The sequence below is a fragment of the Protopterus annectens genome, chromosome 1.part2 (assembly GCF_019279795.1).
Source record: "Protopterus annectens isolate FY-2018-M chromosome 1.part2, PAN1.0, whole genome shotgun sequence".
NCBI classification, from domain to species: domain Eukaryota; kingdom Metazoa; phylum Chordata; order Ceratodontiformes; family Protopteridae; genus Protopterus; species Protopterus annectens.
The window spans coordinates 1,193,704,491-1,193,723,835 of NC_056727.1; the positions used below are offsets into that span (position 1 = coordinate 1,193,704,491).

The 19,345-nt window shown below is 42.3% G+C and overlaps 1 protein-coding gene across 1 annotated transcript in view; it reads right to left on the reverse strand.

Moving 5' to 3' along the window:
- Nucleotides 1-494: 494 nt before the first annotated feature.
- CTPS1 (CTP synthase 1) overlaps nt 495-19,345 on the reverse strand; it is a gene marked incomplete in the record, with an annotated part of 606,469 nt that continues 587,618 nt past the window's right edge. The window contains 1 exon segment of the mRNA XM_044060229.1: nt 495-622. Within this exon segment, the coding sequence (XP_043916164.1) occupies nt 495-622 (128 nt within the window).

Genomic DNA, 19,345 nt, shown 5'->3' on the forward strand with positions numbered 1-19,345 from the left:
TGGCATTTTCTTAAATTCTGCTTCCCTCTGGATCAAAGTTCTACTAATGTCAAATGTTTGCATCCCCTCCACAAAACCATACTGGGCCATATCTTTGCGTCTGTAATAGCTAAAAAGAATGGCAAAAGTAAACACTTTATAATCATGGTTTTGTAACGAAATGAGCCTGTATGAAGCTGGATCTGATGGATCCTTACCCTTTTTAGGTTTTACAGGTACCATTATTTTCTTTCAGGATAGTGGTACTTCTCTTAAGATATTGTTAAACTAAGGCTTTCAGATCTTTCAGTTTTTCCTCCTCCCAGGTTCCAAACTTCCACAGGAATACCTATTCTTGGGGACTTTTCTGTAGATTGGTTATACGTCACAATTGTTATCTCATCTCCTCCTATCCTGTTAGTAAATGAGCCTCTTCTGCGTCGAACCTTGGCATATTTAATTATTTCATAAATATTTTAATTTGCATCTTTTCTTCACTTTCATAGTTTTCTGCTTTATAGAGACTTATAGAATTTCAGAAATATCCCCAATACCTCTAAAGGATCTCTTATCTTCTTTGTTATAGGTTCCCAAAGTCTGGCAACAGCCTTTTCTACTATGTTGCCCGATTCGTTTTTGTGCTCTAGGGATATAAAAAAAAAAGTTGCTTAACAAGTTAAGAAGTTGCTTAACAACAATCTAAGGTTGTACATTTTATTTAGGTAATACCTTACTTTCTGCCTGCCATTCTGCAGTTGATCCTCTTTTTGTTCTGGGAGATAAACCCTGTTCAATACTTCCACATTTTTCAGTACCTCTAAATAATTAGTGTTACTTCTTAACTATATCTCCTTTTATTTCCACTCTATTTTTAAACTCCACCTTAATTTTATCCCACTCCCTAGCTATATTTCCACCTTAATTTTATCCCACTCCCTAGCTATATTTTCAAACAAAGTTTCTATATTCTCTAAACTCCTGAATAATCTAAACTACCCATTCCTTAAATTCCTCTTTTTTCAACAGACAGGTGGGAAAACGCCATTGTCTCATTTTTATTTCATTACTCTTTTTATTTTAGCTATTACTGGCGTATGATTTGAAACGGTTATTGGGTGGTATCAATGCAAACGTTCCTATGAAATCTAAATTCTGTCTAGCCTAGCCCAGTTTTATATCCTGGGGAATATGTAAATTCACTCCAAAAAAGAAGTTATGTACTCACCATAACGTTCCATCTGAGTAGATACTTCATTTGTCTGCAACCTGTGGGTAGTCGGATCCGACCTCGGATCCGAACCGGCAGCTTTCCAAGCTTCAAGATCCGAGCTCCTCCCCCCTACCCATAATCCCTTACTACCAACCACATTACCTCAGATCGGTTATTTTGCTCTATAAGCTAAAGACGGAGAAGAAATTCTCCAAAGGACAATACCTTATCGAGGTTCGGGGGATGGCAGGGGGGGGGGGGTCGGTTGTAGACAAATGAAGTATCTACTCAGATGGAACGTTATGGTGAGTACATAACTTCTTTATCTGAAGTAGTTACTTCATTTGATCTGCAACCTGTGGGACAGAGTCCCCAGCTTACCTAAAGGCCCTGGGTGGTCCCTACGGAAGGATATTCCGAAGCACCGCGGAGCCAAAGGAAGCCCTACTTCTGGAGATTATGTCCGGCTTGTAATGAGAAATGAACGTATGGGAAGAAGACCAGGTAGCTGCTGAACAAATATTGTCTACTGGAACTCTAGACCAAAAAGCTGTTGAGGTAGCCACAGATCTAGTAGAATGTGCCCGAACGACAACCGGAGCTGGCTTCCCAGCTGAAATGTATGCTTGTCTGATACATTGAGAGATCCAATTTGCTACTGTCACCTTAGAAATTGGTTTGCCCATGGCTGACTTAGCATAAGAAACAAACAACTGGTCTGACTTGCGAAAATCTTTAGTCCTATGCAAGTAAAAACGTAGTTGTCTGTGCACATCCAATTTGTGCAATATGTATTCACCTTTGTTTTGGAAACTACGAAAGAAAACAGGGAGGTTAATAGATTGATTAATGTTAGTCTCTGTGGCTACCTTAGTTAGAAAAGAAGGATTAGTCCTGAGGGCCACCCTATCTTTGTGAAAAATAAGGTATGGATACTTAATGCACAAAGCTTGCAACTCTGATACCCGCTTGGCCGAGGTAACAACAACTAAGGCGGCAGTTTTCCAAGATAAGAATTTTAAGGGCACTGAGGCCGCCGGTTCGAAAGGTGGTCCTGTTAATGCTTGTAAGACCAAGGTAAGATCCCATGGAGGCATAGCCGGCTTAATGGGAGGCTTTAAGAGAAACACGCCTTTTAGGAAGGCTTTGCATATCTTTGCTGACGCCAAAGAATTTACGCCATCCCCCACATGATAATGAGAGATGGTTGCAAGTTGGACTTTAATGGTGGACGCACTAGCTCCCTGCCTAAAAAGGAGGGATAGGAAGTCCAGGATAGTGGGAATAGGAACCGTAAAGGGATCTAATTCGTTATCCGTTGCCCAGATGGAAAAACGTTTCCATTTACTGTTGTAGAGCTTTCTGGTGGATGGCTTATGAGCTGCCACCAGAATGGCCTTAACCGGGGACGAGATAGCGGGAGTCCTAGCCATTAACGGTACTGGATCAACCAGGCCGTGAGCCGGAGTTTGACCAGGTTCGGAGTGTGGCATCTCGTTGGATGCGAGATTAGGTCTGGTCTGGGATCCAGAATCCATGGGGGGGGGCACACTGTGAGACTGCAGAAAGGGGAACCAGACTTGTCGAGGCCAGAATGGGGCAATGAGAATCACTCTGCTCCCCAACAGACAGGCTTTCTGGATGAATTTCGTCAGAGGAAGAGGATACGCATAAAGGAGACCGGGCGGCCAAGCATGAACCAGAGCGTCCCTGGGGGATTCCCCTCTGGGGGGAACTATCGCAAAGTAATCGCTGCATTTTGAGTTTAGGGGTGAGGCAAAAAGGTCGCAGCGAGGTTGACCCCATTTGAGGAATATCTGCTTCTCGACAGAGGGATTCAGAGACCACTCGTAAGGGCTGAGAAATACCCGACTTAAGTTGTCTGCTAATATGTTGGCCCGCCCCGGAATGTGCGTTGCTATCAGAAAGCGGTTGGTGGAAATAGCCCATTCCCACACTCTCATGGCTTCTCGACACAGGGGGTAAGACCTGGTCCCTCCCTGTTTATGTACCAGACAACGGACATGCTGTCTATCTGGATTGCAATAGTCCCCAGAGGTAGAAGGTGATGGAGAGCTTGCAACGCCAACAGCACTGCTCTCATCTCTAGGACGTTGATATGCAATGCAGTCTCTAGAGAAGTCCACGTGCCTTGGACGGACTTGCCTGCGTAATGCCCGCCCCACCCGAGGCAGGAAGCGTCCATGGTCAACGTGGCTTTGACTGGGGGAATCACAAAGGGTCTCCCTTCTTTGAGTTCCTGAGCCTGTAACCACCAAAGTAGAGAGTCCCTGCATGCCCTGCTCAGAGGAATCGGCATGTCCAAGGGATGGACCGATAGAGACCACTGGACCTGGAGAGTCCATTGTAACACTCGCATTCGCAGACGGGCATGGAGAGAAAGGCCGATCGCTGCCGACATAGATCCTAACGCCCTCAGGACTAATTCTGCTGGAGGAGCGGGGCTCTGAAGAATGTCCAAGACTTGGCGAGACGAACTGTTTAGCCTGACCAATGTCAGAACCACTCTGGAGATTCGAGTATCCAACCTGGTCCCTATGAATTCTAGGGCTTGAGTGGGGCACAGGCAGGATTTCTTTAGATTCACTGAAATGCCCAAATGACCAAACAGAGAGAGGGCGTAATCTCTTGCCGTAACCAGTAGATGCTTGTTGGGGGCGGTGAGGAGCCAGTCGTCCAGGTAAGGGAACACCTGAATGCCCTGGAGTCTCAGGTGGGCTGCAACCACTGCCATGACTTCGGTATACACTCTGGGGGCTGAGGTTAGGCCAAATGGAAGAACCCTGAACTGATGACTGGCTTCTAGCCGGAAGCGGAGGAACCTCCTGGATCGTCTGTCCATTAGTATAGGGTAGTACGCCATCTTTGAGGTCCAACGAGCACATCCAGTCGTTCTCCTGCAGAAGGGGGAGAATAGATTGGAGGGTGACCATCCAGAACTTTTCCTTGTGTATGAACAGGTTCAGGGACGAAAGGTCTAGAATGGGTCTGAGGTCCCCCGTTTTCTTTGGCACCAAGAACCACCTGGAGTAATAACCCGATCCGGACTGATCTGGGGGGAGGGGCTGGATGGCTCTTTCTTAGCAACTCCGAAATTTCTTGAATTGCGGACTCCCTCTGATGGGGTGGAACATCGGGGAGATGTTTGGGTTTGCGGGGGATGCAAGAACGGTATTGTGTAACCTCTGGATATTATCCGGAGCACCCATCGGTCGTTTGTAATGGACTCCCAATTTGATAGGTGCTCCGATAGTCGCCCCCCGACTGCCTCCAGAGAGGGACAGTCAGACAAGCCCTCAGGGCTGTTGCGCGGGTCCCTCCGAGAAAGGTTCTCTAGACCCGAAGTTACGCGGGCCCCCTCTGCCTCTGGGCCGGCGTCCACCTTGTCCTCCTCTGCCTCTAGAGGACAAGTTGTCCGCAGCAGGACGGGATTGCTGAGATTTACGGAACCACAGCTTCTTTTGTCCCCTCTGATTCCTGGAGAAGGATCTTTGGGGGTTAGAGAAGCGGACTCCGACGGCAGACAGCATCTTCCCATCCTTCTCGCTTTGGACTAGCGTGTCGCGAACCGATGAGCCAAATAAGGCTGAACCATCGTAAGGGGCGTTCGCGAAGGACGCCTTAAAGGGATCCGTGAAGTCACAAAGGCGGAGCCAGGAGTGCCGTCGTAAGACTACTCCCGTTCCACTAGCTCTAGCGGCTCCTTCCGTGGCATGGGAAAGAAGCTGCATAGATGTATTTGATATGGACTTTAGAGTGGCCATTCGAGTCTCAAAAACCTTTTTGTCTGGGACCGACATGGACTCCAGAGGGGCTGCAGCGTATTCTTTAAGTCACGCTGCAGCCTGATAGTGTGTGCCATGTAGTTCAGCGACCTTATGGCAAAGGTTGCTGAAGCAAACATCCGCTTCCCAATACGGTCCAAAGCCCGGGACTCCTTGTCCGGCGGATGGACCGAAGAACTTTCTTGGGCAAGTTCTTTCTTAGTGGCAGCCGCCACCAACATAGCATCAACCGGCACGCCTTTGGACCAAGAAGGTCTATCAGAGGGAGGGCTGAGGACCTTATCCGGGCGTCTAGGGATAGGCTCCACGGTGTCGGGCGCCTTCCAAGCCCTGGTGGTAATTAGGTCCACCAAGGGGTCGGCTGGGGGGGACACCCAGGAGGTAGATGGGCCTGCCTCAAAGGCCTCCAGAAATACAGACTCGTCCAGGGAGGGCTTTTGGGCAGACCACCCCCCTCTTATACACATTTCCATGATGTCTCCAAATGAGACATCTTCAGGGGGTGACCTTGGGGAACCCTCCGTATCCTCCAAATCCGTATCCGTGGTAATGGACTCGGGGGAGTCCAGGTGCCTCCTTTTGCACTGGTGCTTCCGAGGCACCTCTTCGGTGGGGCTGTCCGAAGAGGGCTCATCCACCGGGTGGTGTTCCTCCCTAGGAACTAACTGGAGGCTTTGGGCAGGCTGTCCAGATGGACGGATGATCGAAGACAGACCCCGATACAGTGGGGGCACGGGCGGATACGAAAGCCCGGTCGGGGACCTGGATGACCTCGACATTACCCTCTCCACCACCTCAAAAGCCGAGGGAGATTCACTATCACCAGCCTGAGAAAGCAACCTCCTCGGCTCCGAGGATAGGATCGGGGTCGGAGCCGAAGCAATCGGACCCGAGGTAGTGGTGTGCTCCGCCCCAATCGGCGCCGAAGACACAACCACTCCCTCGGATCTGATGCTCAACCCTCGGCCCCGAGAGCTTGGATCCGACAAGCTCGAAGGTATAGTCGGCGAAGACACTATCCCTGTCGGCGCCGATGTATCCCCGGATCCGAAAGGGCCTGGATCCGACAACTCAGAGACCCGATAATGGGTCAGAGAAGGAGCGATCGGGGCAAAAATGGGGGCTGCACTCCCTCCCAAAGGGGGGGGGGGGAGGCAAGAGCATCCCCATCTGCATCTGGGTCTGTAAAAATCTTCGCATCATCCGATCCATGTCTGCTTCAGAGATGCTTCTAGTGGACCGCGAAGAGGTAGTAGAGGCAGGCCGGGAAGGCCGCCTCGAAGACCTCGAGGGAGACCTATCCTCCTCTGGCTCCGGAGAAAAGGAAGGTGAACGGAGCCGAGAGGACAAGGATCCGGAGACCCTCGCAGGGGACTTCAATATCTTTTCAGGCGGAGCAGAGGGATGAGACTCTGCCTGCCTTTTTGAAGTATGGCCCTCCCTCTCCCTATGTTTCTTCTTCTCCCTATGGGAAGAACCAGACTCCACAGAGCTAGTACCCGATAAGGGAGGTTGAGTCCCGGGGTACAGCTAAGGGAGTAGCCGGCGCCGAAGCTACAGGAGTAGCTTGGACCCAGCTGGGAGAGGAAGAAGAAGCTGATTCCTGAGGGAGTTTTCCCGCCAGGATCAGCTTTGTTCTTCCTGTCCCCAAGTGCCCGAGGGTTGAAGGCCGCACAAATCTGGCAGGCCTCCGGCAAATGTGCTGCCCCCAGACATAAAACGCACTGAGTGTGGCCATCAGCTGGGGAAAGCTTGTGGCCACACTCAGTACACTTCGAAAATATAGCCTTAGACTCAGCCATAATTCTCTCTCACACACCCAAACACTAAGGGGGGAGGGGGAGAGACAAAGTTAAACTAAGGAGAAAAAGTTTTTTTTTTTTTTTTTTTTTTTTTTTTTTTTTTTTTTTTTTAAGTGGGTTTGACACTAAAACAACACACACAATTTAAACTAGAGATTAGCTATAGAAAAAAAGGAACAATCTCACCAGGCCAGGAGCTCTTCACTAGGAAGCAACTGTCTAGCCACGGCAAAAAACGATCTGAGGTAATGTGGTTGGTAGTAAGGGATTATGGGTAGGGGGAGGAGCTAGGAGCTTGGATCTTGAAGCTTGGAAAGCTGCCGGTTCGGATCAGAGGTCGGATCCGACTACCCACAGTTTGCAGATCAAATGAAGTAACTACTTCAGATCTTCTATTACTGAATTCACATCTTCCATGCCAAATATTTTCATAAATTTCTTCAAAAATCTACCCTCCTTTGTTATATTTTCCCTTATGGGCCCACAGACACATCCTTACTGCTGCAAATCAAGTTCCAGTCCCCATCTATGAGTGATACTCCTTGCTGAAAAACTGATTAGGTCTCCCAGAATTTTCTTAAGCTCCATTACAGCAGTTTTAGGTGGAATGTAAATACATGCCAGTGTATTCCTCCTCCCATGCCAGTAGCCCCTTATTACAAATCTGCCATTATCTTTTTTATCTTCCATCACTATTGGAGTTCCTCTTGTAATTAATATAAGTGCTCCTCTTTTTCTTTGTCCCAGATATTCTCAGCTGAATAATCATCCTTAAAACCTCTCTATCAAATTTACATGTTCTTTTTTCTATGCACATCTCCTGCAACATAGTTATTTGCACTCTACATTTTTAATATCGCTCACTACTCTTGCTTGTTTGTATTTTTCTGTGAAACCATTTACATTTAAAGACATTAAAGAAAAAAAAAATCACTGCATTAAAAAGTTATTATTCCCACCTTTTATGCACAGCACCTTTTTTGTTAAATGTCAAGTTCCAGCTTTTGTGTTAGATGCATACACTGTTTGGCAGGTTGAACTTTTTTACAATTGTTTCTCGTCATATCCACTTAAGCCTATGTCACACCTTATAGAACTTATTTTATTGAAAGCCCTCAAAAAAAACAAATACCCCCTAAAACCTGTTAACACCAACACAAAACTATGTACACCTTCAAATATTGAAGTTTTAACCTCCTAAGAGGAACAAAAGTCCCAAACTGATAGCCACACTCACAGACTTGAGTTAACCTAAAAGAAAGTTCATCCATGCTAACATGCATGGTGTAACCTGTGCTTCTACTATGTGATGATTGGTTTTGTCTGGTCTTTATAGCTCTCCCAGCTGGGAAAACCCCTGAATGCTTTCAGAGAACATTATCTACTTTGGGAAAACATCTTAATGCCTTCCGAGAACACTCTCAGCCAAGTTCTCTATCCCCCCAGCCAATCACTAGCCACAAGACTGTAGCCAGTCTCCATCAGATTGTTTCCATGGAAACCAGCTGCAGAATTGTTACTGAGCATAATGTACTTGCTAGAAAAAAGCCACATAATATTCAATGTTCTTTCATTTATTTGCTCTCTTAAAACTCGTTAAAGCAATAGAATGTTTTTAATGCACTCATTTCCCCATGCAAGAATGAGAAAAAGCACATTAATCTCTCTTTAATCATGCTTTTTAACCAGGCTTTTTTAATGCATTGCAGTGCCGACATTTCTTAAAACTGAAGAGAGGGAGAACGGAAAAAAAAAAACGAATGGCATCAACCGTTTACAATCCCCAATACACTTAAAGAACTGAAAAAGCGTTATAGCATGTAAAGAAAACCACATACTACAAAATGTGTACTATTTAAGAAAAAAAAAAACTTAAACTTTCTCCCTCCTCTTGCCCTCCCCAAAGCATTTTTCCGAACATTAATGACATGAAGTAGGGAATATGCTGTAGAATCCTCAAGTCAAACTCTGAAAAAGTTAAATATTTCCAGATTTCCTTGTTGTCATATTTCACAAATATAATTATTGCACTGTAATCCCATATTAAGTACTGGTTTTATTACTGTTTATCTCCAAAATCCTGTCTCTCCTTCATTTCCTTTATTTTGGCATATACTTCTCAGAAGTACAGGCAAGCATGGAAGGGCTGTGGCTGACAGTTTGCGGACGACTGCAAACTGAGTGCTATAAAAGAGTCTCCGGCCGACATGGAGATCCTCCAGAAGGGCCTAAATGAGACTGATGCATGGTGTCAAAGCCATGGTCTCAAGCTAAATGCAAAAAACTGCGTAGTAATCCCCTTTGGAAAAAACAGAGTAACCGCAAACTACAACATAGGAGGTAATCCCCTGAAATCTGAAGAAATAAGGGATCTAGGGACCCAAGTAAATAGTCAGCTTTTCTTTGATGACCATGTTGCCAAAGTGGTTAGAAAATCCTTCTGTGTGACCCATCTGATCACGAAAGGGTTCGCATTAAGATCTAAGGATGTAATGGTGCCCCTCTACTCTTCCCTAATCAGACCCATTACTGAGTACAATGCACCAATTGGAATGTACCTGGCTAGACATCTCCAGCAGCTGGAGAGACCACAAAGGTACCTAACCGAGAGGATTACTGGCCTCAGACAGTTGCCCTATGCAGCATGATTGAAAAAACTAAGACTGTTCTCTGTTGCATACCGCTTTCTCGGAGGCAATCTCTGTCTAATGTACAGAGCCATGTCCAACCCAGAATTGTTGAACATGCTCCATCTTAGCAAAACCAAATCTACTCGAGCTACACGCTCTAGGGATATAAACCTCAACACAACAATGAATAGAACATGCTGGAGGGATAGATTCCCTTCGCAGAGACTTCCCTTACTATGGAACAGGGTTCCGATCTACATAAGACAGAGCCCCGCGCTATCACTCTTCAAGAGGAACCTTGATGAGTGGATGGGTAACAGAAAGTTCACACAGAGGATCACACCAACAGCACTACTAGATAGGGGCCAAGGGTACTAGCTGCTAGTACAAGAGTCTGGGGAACTACTAAAGGGGCGGTTAATACCGCACAACATGGCTGGGCTAATATATGCCTTTGGGCAGATTGCCCAGTACCAACCTATGAACCTATTTCCAATGTACTCTCAATTCTTCAACTCTCATGCTCCCTTCCTTCTGTCCAACATTTTCCATAGAAACAGTGGGAAGGGGTTCACGTGTACAGTCTCTGTGGTCCTTATTACCAGGACAAGAAGCAGAATCTTCATATGTTTCACATCTCACTTTGCTGGACAAACTTTTGTATCCCCTCCTTAGCATGTACTTCATCAAAAAATGATTTTGCCCTCCAGGGAAGAATACCTTGAAGACCACTGGATATAGCAGTTTGAATCTCACACCTGCATCTCAACATTCCTTCGATACTGGAATAAAGTTGCTCCTCTTCTGTCTGGTGTAAGATGAGTAATTCTCCACAAACACACTGGTGTCTCCCACCTTTAGTACTTTTGTCCTTCTGCCACAATTTTGTCAGAATCAACTTCTGCTGGCAGGATTGCATCTTTACTATTAAAGGTCTAGGTTGCTTTCTTATAGCCAGGTCTGGAGCATACACACGATGTGTCTTTTCAACAAGTCCTACTGTGGAATACCAGTCCAGTTGCTTATTTGTGCTTTCATAAAATTAATGCAGTCTGTTCCTCCCAGCTTCTAAGGCATAGCTGAAAAATCTCAGGTTTTCTGTACATGCTCTGTCCTCTAATTCTATTATTTTTTTTTGAAAATCTGTTCCTGAGTAGCCATTCTTTTCTTTATTTTGACCTCTGATTTTTGCAGCTTTATCATCTCATCCGAATATCTGTTTAAAGCTTCAATTTTTTCCAGCCTTTTGTTGTGTTGATATACTCCATCTGTGTTTTGTTTATTTTAACCAGGTCTGTATGCAGTTGTCTTGCATCTTCCTGTAGGTTATTGAAAGTCATGTCTGAAGGTTGTATTGTTTTTTGTGGAACAGCTGCAGAACTCTCACAGTCAGTATTTCTTCCTCACTTTTTGTAGCTGTTTTTTTAGATGTCATGTATTTATTCCTGGCATCCAGGCAGTGCACTTACTAGCCAGTTACTTAAACTTACCCATAAACACAAGTCTACTGGCTTTCCCGCTGAGTTTCTGTTTTCACACTGGGAGAGCTAGACACAAGCTGTTACTCTATATGCAGCCATCTTGGAAGTCCTGACCACTTACCTTCTTAAGCCTATACTAAAGGAGGGAAGAAAGTTTCTATAGAGCCTGACCCACTAGGCAGTATTAGAACCTGGACAAGTGAGAAGAGTGAAGTACTTTATATAAAAAGATGGCAAAGGAGAACATTTGCCTGCCACACTTGACCAGAGCTTTATAGCCCTCTGATGGGCAAGGGGAAAGAACACTCTAGACTTTGAGCCTTGTGTTAGACTGAATTAATCGCAAAGGAAGAAGCTTGAAGGTACACAACCAGGCAAATAAAGGGTGTCCTCCTCCTAGATGTCAAGAAGTCACTGCAAGAACAGCATCCTTTGTAAGTTTACAGCACATGACCCAAGGCCGAACTTCCACCTGAAGACACAAGTGTTTCCTGGGGAAGATGCCAGTCAATACAGAACATCAAATGTTATCCAAAGCAGAGTGGTGGTGGGGAGGGGTAAGAAATATGAAAGGTGGTGAAAAGCAGTAATCACAGATCTGGATGAGCAGGACCATCCTTTGTAACAGGACTAATGCTGGGAGATGTTAGGTCAGCTGGAACAGGGGTTCCCAGAGCATCGGTGTGTTCAGCTCTGAGCCCACTGCTGTTATAACAGGTGATGCACTACATTAACAGGCCAGAGAAGACAGAGTAACAAAGCTGCTGTATGCAGATGATGTGGTGTTACAAGCAGACTCTGGACAAGAACTTCAACAAAAGAATGGGGAACTAGAATAAAACTGAAAGAACCAGGATGAAACAGAATGCAGAAGACAAAGCAGTTGTCATGGCAGTAAACAGGAAATCAGAAGGAGTTGAGAATTGAGATAGAAGGAAAACAGTGCAACAGGTGGACAGATTCAAGTGTCTGGGTGGATGGTGGAGAAGAAAGGAAGTCTGAATGAGGAGGTCAAAGCTGGAAACAGAGGGGGTACAGACAACTGTAAGAGTATCAGGGGTAGTGTATGGCAGAAAAATGCCAAAGAAGCTGAAAAGCAAGGTATAAAAAACATGGCGCAACCAGTACTACTGTACAGAAGAGAAACCTGGGCAGTGAAGGCAAAGCAGTTAAGGAAGCTACAGGTTATGGAGATGAAGTGCCTGAAATGGTTAGGATGTACATTAAAACAGATGAAATGAGATCACAGCAGAAGCCAAAGTAGCTCCAATTGTATAGAAAGTCAAAGAAAACAAGACTATAGTGTTTGGCACATAAGCAGGAAAGCAGAGGATAACCTGGTGACAATGATTTGAAAGAGACAGGAAGAAAGCAAGAGGAAACAAGGGTATCTAGCAAAGAGTGACTGTGTGAAAGACCTGCAAAAGTCAAGCATGACCGCAGAAGAAGGTAGGAGAGTGACAGTGAATCAAGAAAGATGGTGACAGTTCATGTAACATCTCTATCACATGTAGAAAAATGGGAAAAGGGGAATTGATTGATGATGACGTAATACATTTGTCAGAGTCACTTTGGATGTTTCCTGTTTGAAAAGGGAAAGAGTTCAGTCTTCCCTTACCACATTGTATTTACCTTTTATATATATATATATATATATATATATATATATATATATATATATATATATATATATATATATGTATATATATATATATATATATATATATATGTATACACACACACACACACACATATATATCTGGAAAAGAAAACTGGTTGATGAATGGACAGCATGAGATTCATTTCAGTCATAACTTTAGGCATAAAAGGTAGATTAGTACAAAAGATTACTCTGTATATTTATAAAAGTTAAATAAGGTGGTTCTACTGAAGCAGGCTAGGACTCTGATCATTCTAGTTAATGTTGTAACGAGAAGGATGAGAGTTTTCCAGAGTTTAAATTCTGCTGAAGCTGCCAGATTAAAAAGTAGAAATGGGCAGTACAAAGTAAATCTGAAAGAGGAATGTGGTCTTAAAAATAAAGCACCTTTCAAGTAGGCTTTGTAAACTCAAAGGTAAATACAGTGAATTTTCCCCTTGCAAAAAGTCAGAAATGCATATAAAATGTACTTAATTGTTTGATGAAGTCCACATGTAAAAGTAGATTCACTTACTCTTAAGATTTCCTTATGTTAGGTCACTAGGAAGATACAAGAATCTATTCTGGACAGAAAAAAACTATGCTACTGTCTTGTACAGTTAAGTACAGAAACCATATGGTTAGGCATAGGTAATGGAGTTCAGATGAGGCTTATCTGAGGGACAGAATAGCAGGATCCTGAATGGACATGTTTGGAGAAACTTCTCCAAGAAGTGAGGCATAAGCAGAGGGATCCATATCCAGAGAGACAAAAGGGAGGTATTAAAATGTTTTGGACTTTTCCCCCCTAATTTCTTGATAACCTCACCATCAGAGGAAATTAGGGGAAAGCACAGAGAAGTCCAGGGGGTCATTTCTGTAGGACAGCATCCCCTGAGGCATTCCCCCAGGGAAGGAACTAAAGAAAAGTTGCTGTATTTGATATTGGCAGGGAGGCAAAAAGGTCACAGCAAGACTTGTCCCAGCAAGAGAAAAAAGTTTCCACACTGCAACAAAAAACTTTTCAAACTACAGACAGCTTGAGGTATATCTTGCATGGCATAAGCAAATACTGCTTAAGCATGTCCGGAGGATAACTGGCTTCACAAAAATAAGACTAGCTACTATAAAGGCGACTGGAAAATAAAATACAGCCCATTCTCACCCTCTCATCACTTGACACAAGACATAGGAATGGATTCTCCTTAGTTTTTTTGATGCACCATACCTCTGCTATAATCAGGGTGACATGAATGCTGTAATATGAAAGACTGTCTTCATCTCCAAAAAAGTGATGTGTAGCCTGGCCTCTGGATGTGTCCAGATATCCTGGACACTCTGCTGTTGGTAATACCCATTTTTACACTAGTGCAGAATATCCATAGTGACTGCCAGTAGCGGGGTAGGACTGTAAAATGGACAGTTTCTTGAAGACTGGACAGATGAATTCACCAGTGTGCATGTGACCTGCAGAACCTGGAAATTCTGACGCAAGAAAATCAAGGGCCTACATTATAAATCTATATATACCACCTCAAAGCTTGTGTGTTACTGTTTTCTGTGTCAAACAGGCTACTGATAGGTGATCTGTGCTGCGTGTACACAGCCCGAACAGACCCTATCCTGTCACATGTACTGCACATCTTCAAGTCTAGTGGGGGTATAAACATTCAATCAAAAGATCTAAAGCTGTTTTACAGCATCAATAGCACATGTTGGGGAGAAATATGTATCACAGAGAATACCACTTCTTTGGAATATGCTTCCTCTAAACGTAAAGCAATATATTTCTATTACACTATTCAAATAATTTAGATGAATCTTTGGGTAACTGCAAATTCACCCCTGGTTTAGTGCTTCTGTCCCTCATGAATGGGGCAACATGTAAATGTTCTGCTCACCTCTGGGTTATTTGTACTTAAAATACAAGACTTAAAAATTTCATGAGAATGTATGGACAGACTTCTAAAGATGTTCCTGGATCAATAACTAGTAATTGCCTATGAATCTGCTGTGATACCTGGCTTGATATCGGAGACCACTGTATTCCAAGTGTCAACTTTAAAATTCTAACATATCTAGTTAGGTTCCATGGGAAATGCCACTATCATGAAACCCAGGCCTCTGACAAACGTGGGCAATAAGTTTGTGAACTTCTGAGCTGCAAAATCATGGGCTGGAGAGGCTGAATATCAGTCAAGTTTGGCCATAAGCACAAACACTGGAGGAGGGCTTGTCTATGGCTTAAAATTTGAGATGTCTCCCTTGCTGGCCAAAGTAGCCTGAGAAATAGACTTTAGAGAAGATGTTTGTGTTATCTACAAAATAACTTTGCACATCACCTTCCATTCTTTCCTTTGCTTTGGGAGCTAGCAAAAGCTTGAGAATATTGGATTTAGCAACCTTGTGGTGCTTGCATTTAGATAAATCAGCACAAGATACAAATTACCAGCTCCAAAGTCGGAGAAGGCAGCTTTAGCATAGTCTTTTTTTAATCCACAACATGGTAGACATAAAAAGCCTGGCAAAGAATGCCCTTAATCTCTCACTACCTCAAAATTAAGCAAAGCTGGTGCATATCCTACAATGGGATTTTGGTCCTGCACTTACACCAGCAAAATGTCTAGTCAGTACCGATTTTTTTTGGGGGGGGGGGGGTGGCGATAAAGCAAATACTAAGCAGAGAATTAAAGATGGAAGGATTCAGAAAAATTCCCAACTATGCGACATAAGGGGAAAAATGGATAGAAAAATCTCCTAAAACTCACCTAACAAGTAAGAACGATGGAAAAAATGGTGATCAGAAAGCAAGAGGACTCTTCCTAGAGGAGATTAAAAAGTGGGTAGTTTTAATTATATCTTGTGAAAATCCGAAAGTATCCAAACACCTTTTCTTGTTGTGAGCTCATGTCTGGCAAGAGAAGGATATGGAAAGGGAGGTCTTTCCAGCACATTATGACTGTAGCCCAAATAGTTTGAGGAAGTTTTATGTGTTGAACTGCCCTAATACTAAGGATGGTCATCTTTACTACAGATCTCACCGTCTCAGACTATTTTGAACATAATGGTCTCGATCACTGAAAATGAGAGCAGCTAAACTAAGACTGATGTGTTTATTTACTTGAGAATTATATTATAGCAGAAATATCTAGAGACTGAAACCACACCGAGGGGCCTTAGGGTCTTTAAGGACCCCACTACTCCGTTTAATTTGTCTTTGGACACAGATTGTCTTTTTCACAAGAGATGGGTTAATGCTGCTCACAAATGTGTGACCGAATGGTTGCACATTCCAATTGAACGCGACCAGCTTAAACAAAAGGAACTGTGTTCAAATATAAAAAAATTGTGTGCTGACTTAATGTGCCTGCCTCTACATTTGATGAATTCCTTAAACAAACTAATTTTAAACTGAAAGAATATGAAGCAATTTTGATTGATAAGAAAAAAGGAAAGCTGTTGCGTGATGTGCGCGACTATGAGACCAATAGAGCTTTCCTTTCCAGGGCACAACGTAATAAGGGGCGCAAACAGGTTAGGTTTCAACCTAATACGGTTGTGAATCAGTCGCATTATTCTTCAGCATCAGAAGGTGGATACACTTCGTTTGAAGAGGACAACAACGATTCTGAGTATCTCATGCTTCCGCAGCTCAACAAAGGGACAGCTTCCGTCATACTTTTCGTGGCGACTCCACTACTTCATTTTCAAATGCTCAGGGACAGAAACAGACATGGGACCAATTTTCCAATGCAGGCGGACAGCGTTCTGGACAGGGGGGATTTAAACGTAGTAAACGATGACTTTAATTTTGAACCTACTGCTTTTAATACCAAAGAGTATGTCATTAATTTGTCAAGTTATGAGTTTAGCGACATAGAAATGTCTGTTCTGAATAGGGGATTGAAATTTATCCCCACAGTAGTTACGCGACTTCATGACATACAAAAGGATGTGTATTCTTTTGGTAGAAAATTACATCTAAAATACTTTAAGTGTAACCAATTTTTTTCTTCTACACTGTGTGATGATAGCAATAGTAGTAGTCTTTCTGATAGTTTCTACTCGTGCATGTCAGATAATGAAACAAATGCCTATTGCAAATTTGATCGACCAACGTTCCTTCAAGTAATTTTATTCCTAATAGTTTGAATGTAGATGTTTGTCAGTGTGTTAATTTGATAAATCATTTTACTGAGGTAGCATATAAAGAGTTTATGTGTAAAAAATCAAACAGTATAATATGCAGTATGATGAATGGAAAGCCTTGTTGTCACTTGGTAGGTTAAGTGATATTGTATTTAAGCCAGCTGATAAGGGCAATAAATTGGTAGTCATGCATTATTCGAATTATTTGGTTATGTGCATGGAACATTTAAGTGATATTAGCATGTATAAAATAGCTGATTTGAGTGTGTATACTACATCCATTGATGAATATTTGGACCTCATTAATAAAGGGGTTAGACTAGGTTATTTTTGTCAGGCAGAAGTTAAGAATAAATTTAAAGTAGAAGGTTGTACAATGGCTTTATTCTACTGTCTGCCTAAAATACATAAGAATTTGTTAAAACCTCCAGGTAGGCCTATAGTTTCAGGTTCTCATTATTTTTTTACATAATTTAGGTATTTTTTTGCATCATTTTCTTTCTCCATATGTCATTAAATTACCATCTTATATAACTGATGTTTTTGATTTTTTGGAGAAAATTAAAAAGGTACAATTTAATCACAATATGCTGTGGGTTACTATTGATGTTAAGAGCCTATACACAAATATTAAACATCAGTTTGGGATGGAAGCTATCAGGTTCTTTTTAGGAGAATCCCCTGCTACAGAATATATAGTTGAATTGGTTCATTTTTGTCTGACTCAATTTTTTGAATTTAATAACACTATATACCAGCAGTTACAGGGTACGCCATGGGGTTGCTTTGCCCCCATGTATGCCAATCTTTTTATGGGGTTATTTGAGTTAGAGGTTATTTACAAACAATTTTTTCCACACATGTGATTCAATACTATAGGCACGTAGATGATTTGATATTCCTAGTTGATGGTAGTAAAACTGCAATAATGGAATTTTTCAATATTAATAAGAATAGATATATGTTACAATTTGATGGGTTGAAAGTTGGGACTATTGTTCCCTTTTTAAATGTTATATTAAATATTTCTGATGGTATTAATTTGGTTACTTCCTTAATAAAAAGTTTGAAGGGGATTTCAATATTTACATGGCACAAGTGGCCATCCTTCTTGCATATTAAATGCTCTACCTTATGGTGAAATGTTACGAATCCATAGACTGTGTAACAAGTCAGAAATATTTCATAAAGAACTAAAGTCTATGGTACAATCATTTTCAGCCCAAGGCTATAGTAATGGAATTTTGAGAAACAGCTTTAATAGGCTGTATAACGGTAACAAACCAGTAGTGCGCATAAATTCTGTTTTTTATGGTCCTGATGTCTATCCGAATGGTAGAACACGGGACAAAAAAGAAGCTATATATTTTGTCACTACTTTTGGTTGTTTCACTACAGAATTTCTTGACATTGTTACCCGTTTTTGGCACTTTTTATGTTCTTTAAGGAGTGTACAACATTGGTTGGATCTGAATTTAAAATTCTCATATCGTAGGGGAAAAAATATAAAACATTTTTTGGTGAAAAGTTTAGTCTACCTCCACTAGTAGTGTACAGGGAACCTGCCAATGTTGGCACTTTCCCTTGTGGAAAGTGCAAAGCTTGTAAATACATTGTGCCTTATTTTTCTTTTATTAATAATATAAAATTTAGTATTAAGAATTGTTTTCATTGCAATTCAGTAGGTGTTGTACATTCTCTACAATGTCCTTGTAAAAAATTTTATATTGGAGAGACTAAAAGGGCATTTAAAGTGAGGCTCTTAGAGCACATTAGAGACATAAATAATGCTAATGAAGAAATCCCTGTAGCTTTGCATTTTGCACAATTTCATGGGGGTTGTAGTGTTGGTTTGAAAGGTACTGTTTTAGAACAGGTCTGTATTTCTGCATACCACAATGTGAATGTTAAAACTTTTTTATTACAGAAAGAAGCTATGTTTATTTTAAAGTTTAAAACTATGTCTTCATATGGGCTTAATGAGGAGTTCAATTGGAAGGCATTACTTGATTGATTGTTAGGATATAATTGAATAATTAGTCTGTATATTGGTGTATATATTGCTACATTTTTTATTGTGTGTCATTCTCCTTGAAGGCTTTGGCCGAGACGTCAGAGACTAAAGTTTTTTATAATAAATTTGTTGGTGGACACCGTGGTTGTTGCTTTATCTACAAAATAACTTTGCACATCACCTTCCATTCTTTCCTTTGCTTTGGGAGCTAGCAAAATCTTGGGAATATTGGATTTAGCAACCTTGTGGTGCTTGCATTTAGATAAATCAGCACAAGATACAAATTACCAGCTCCAAAGTCGGAGAAGGCAGCTTTAGCATAGTCTTTTTTTAATCCACAACATGGTAGACATAAAAAGCCTGGCAAAGAATGCCCTTAATCTCTCACTACCTCAAAATTAAGCAAAGCTGGTGCATATCCTACAATGGGATTTTGGTCCTGCACTTACACCGGCAAAATGTCTAGTCAGTACCGATTAGTCAGGGAGAGATCCCTATCAAAAAAACAAAACCTTTTTTTCGGGGGGGGGGGGGGTGGCGATAAAGTAAATATTAAGCAGAGAATTAAAGATGGAAGGATTCAGAAAAATTCCCAACTATGCGACATAAGGGGAAAAATGGATAGAAAAATCTTC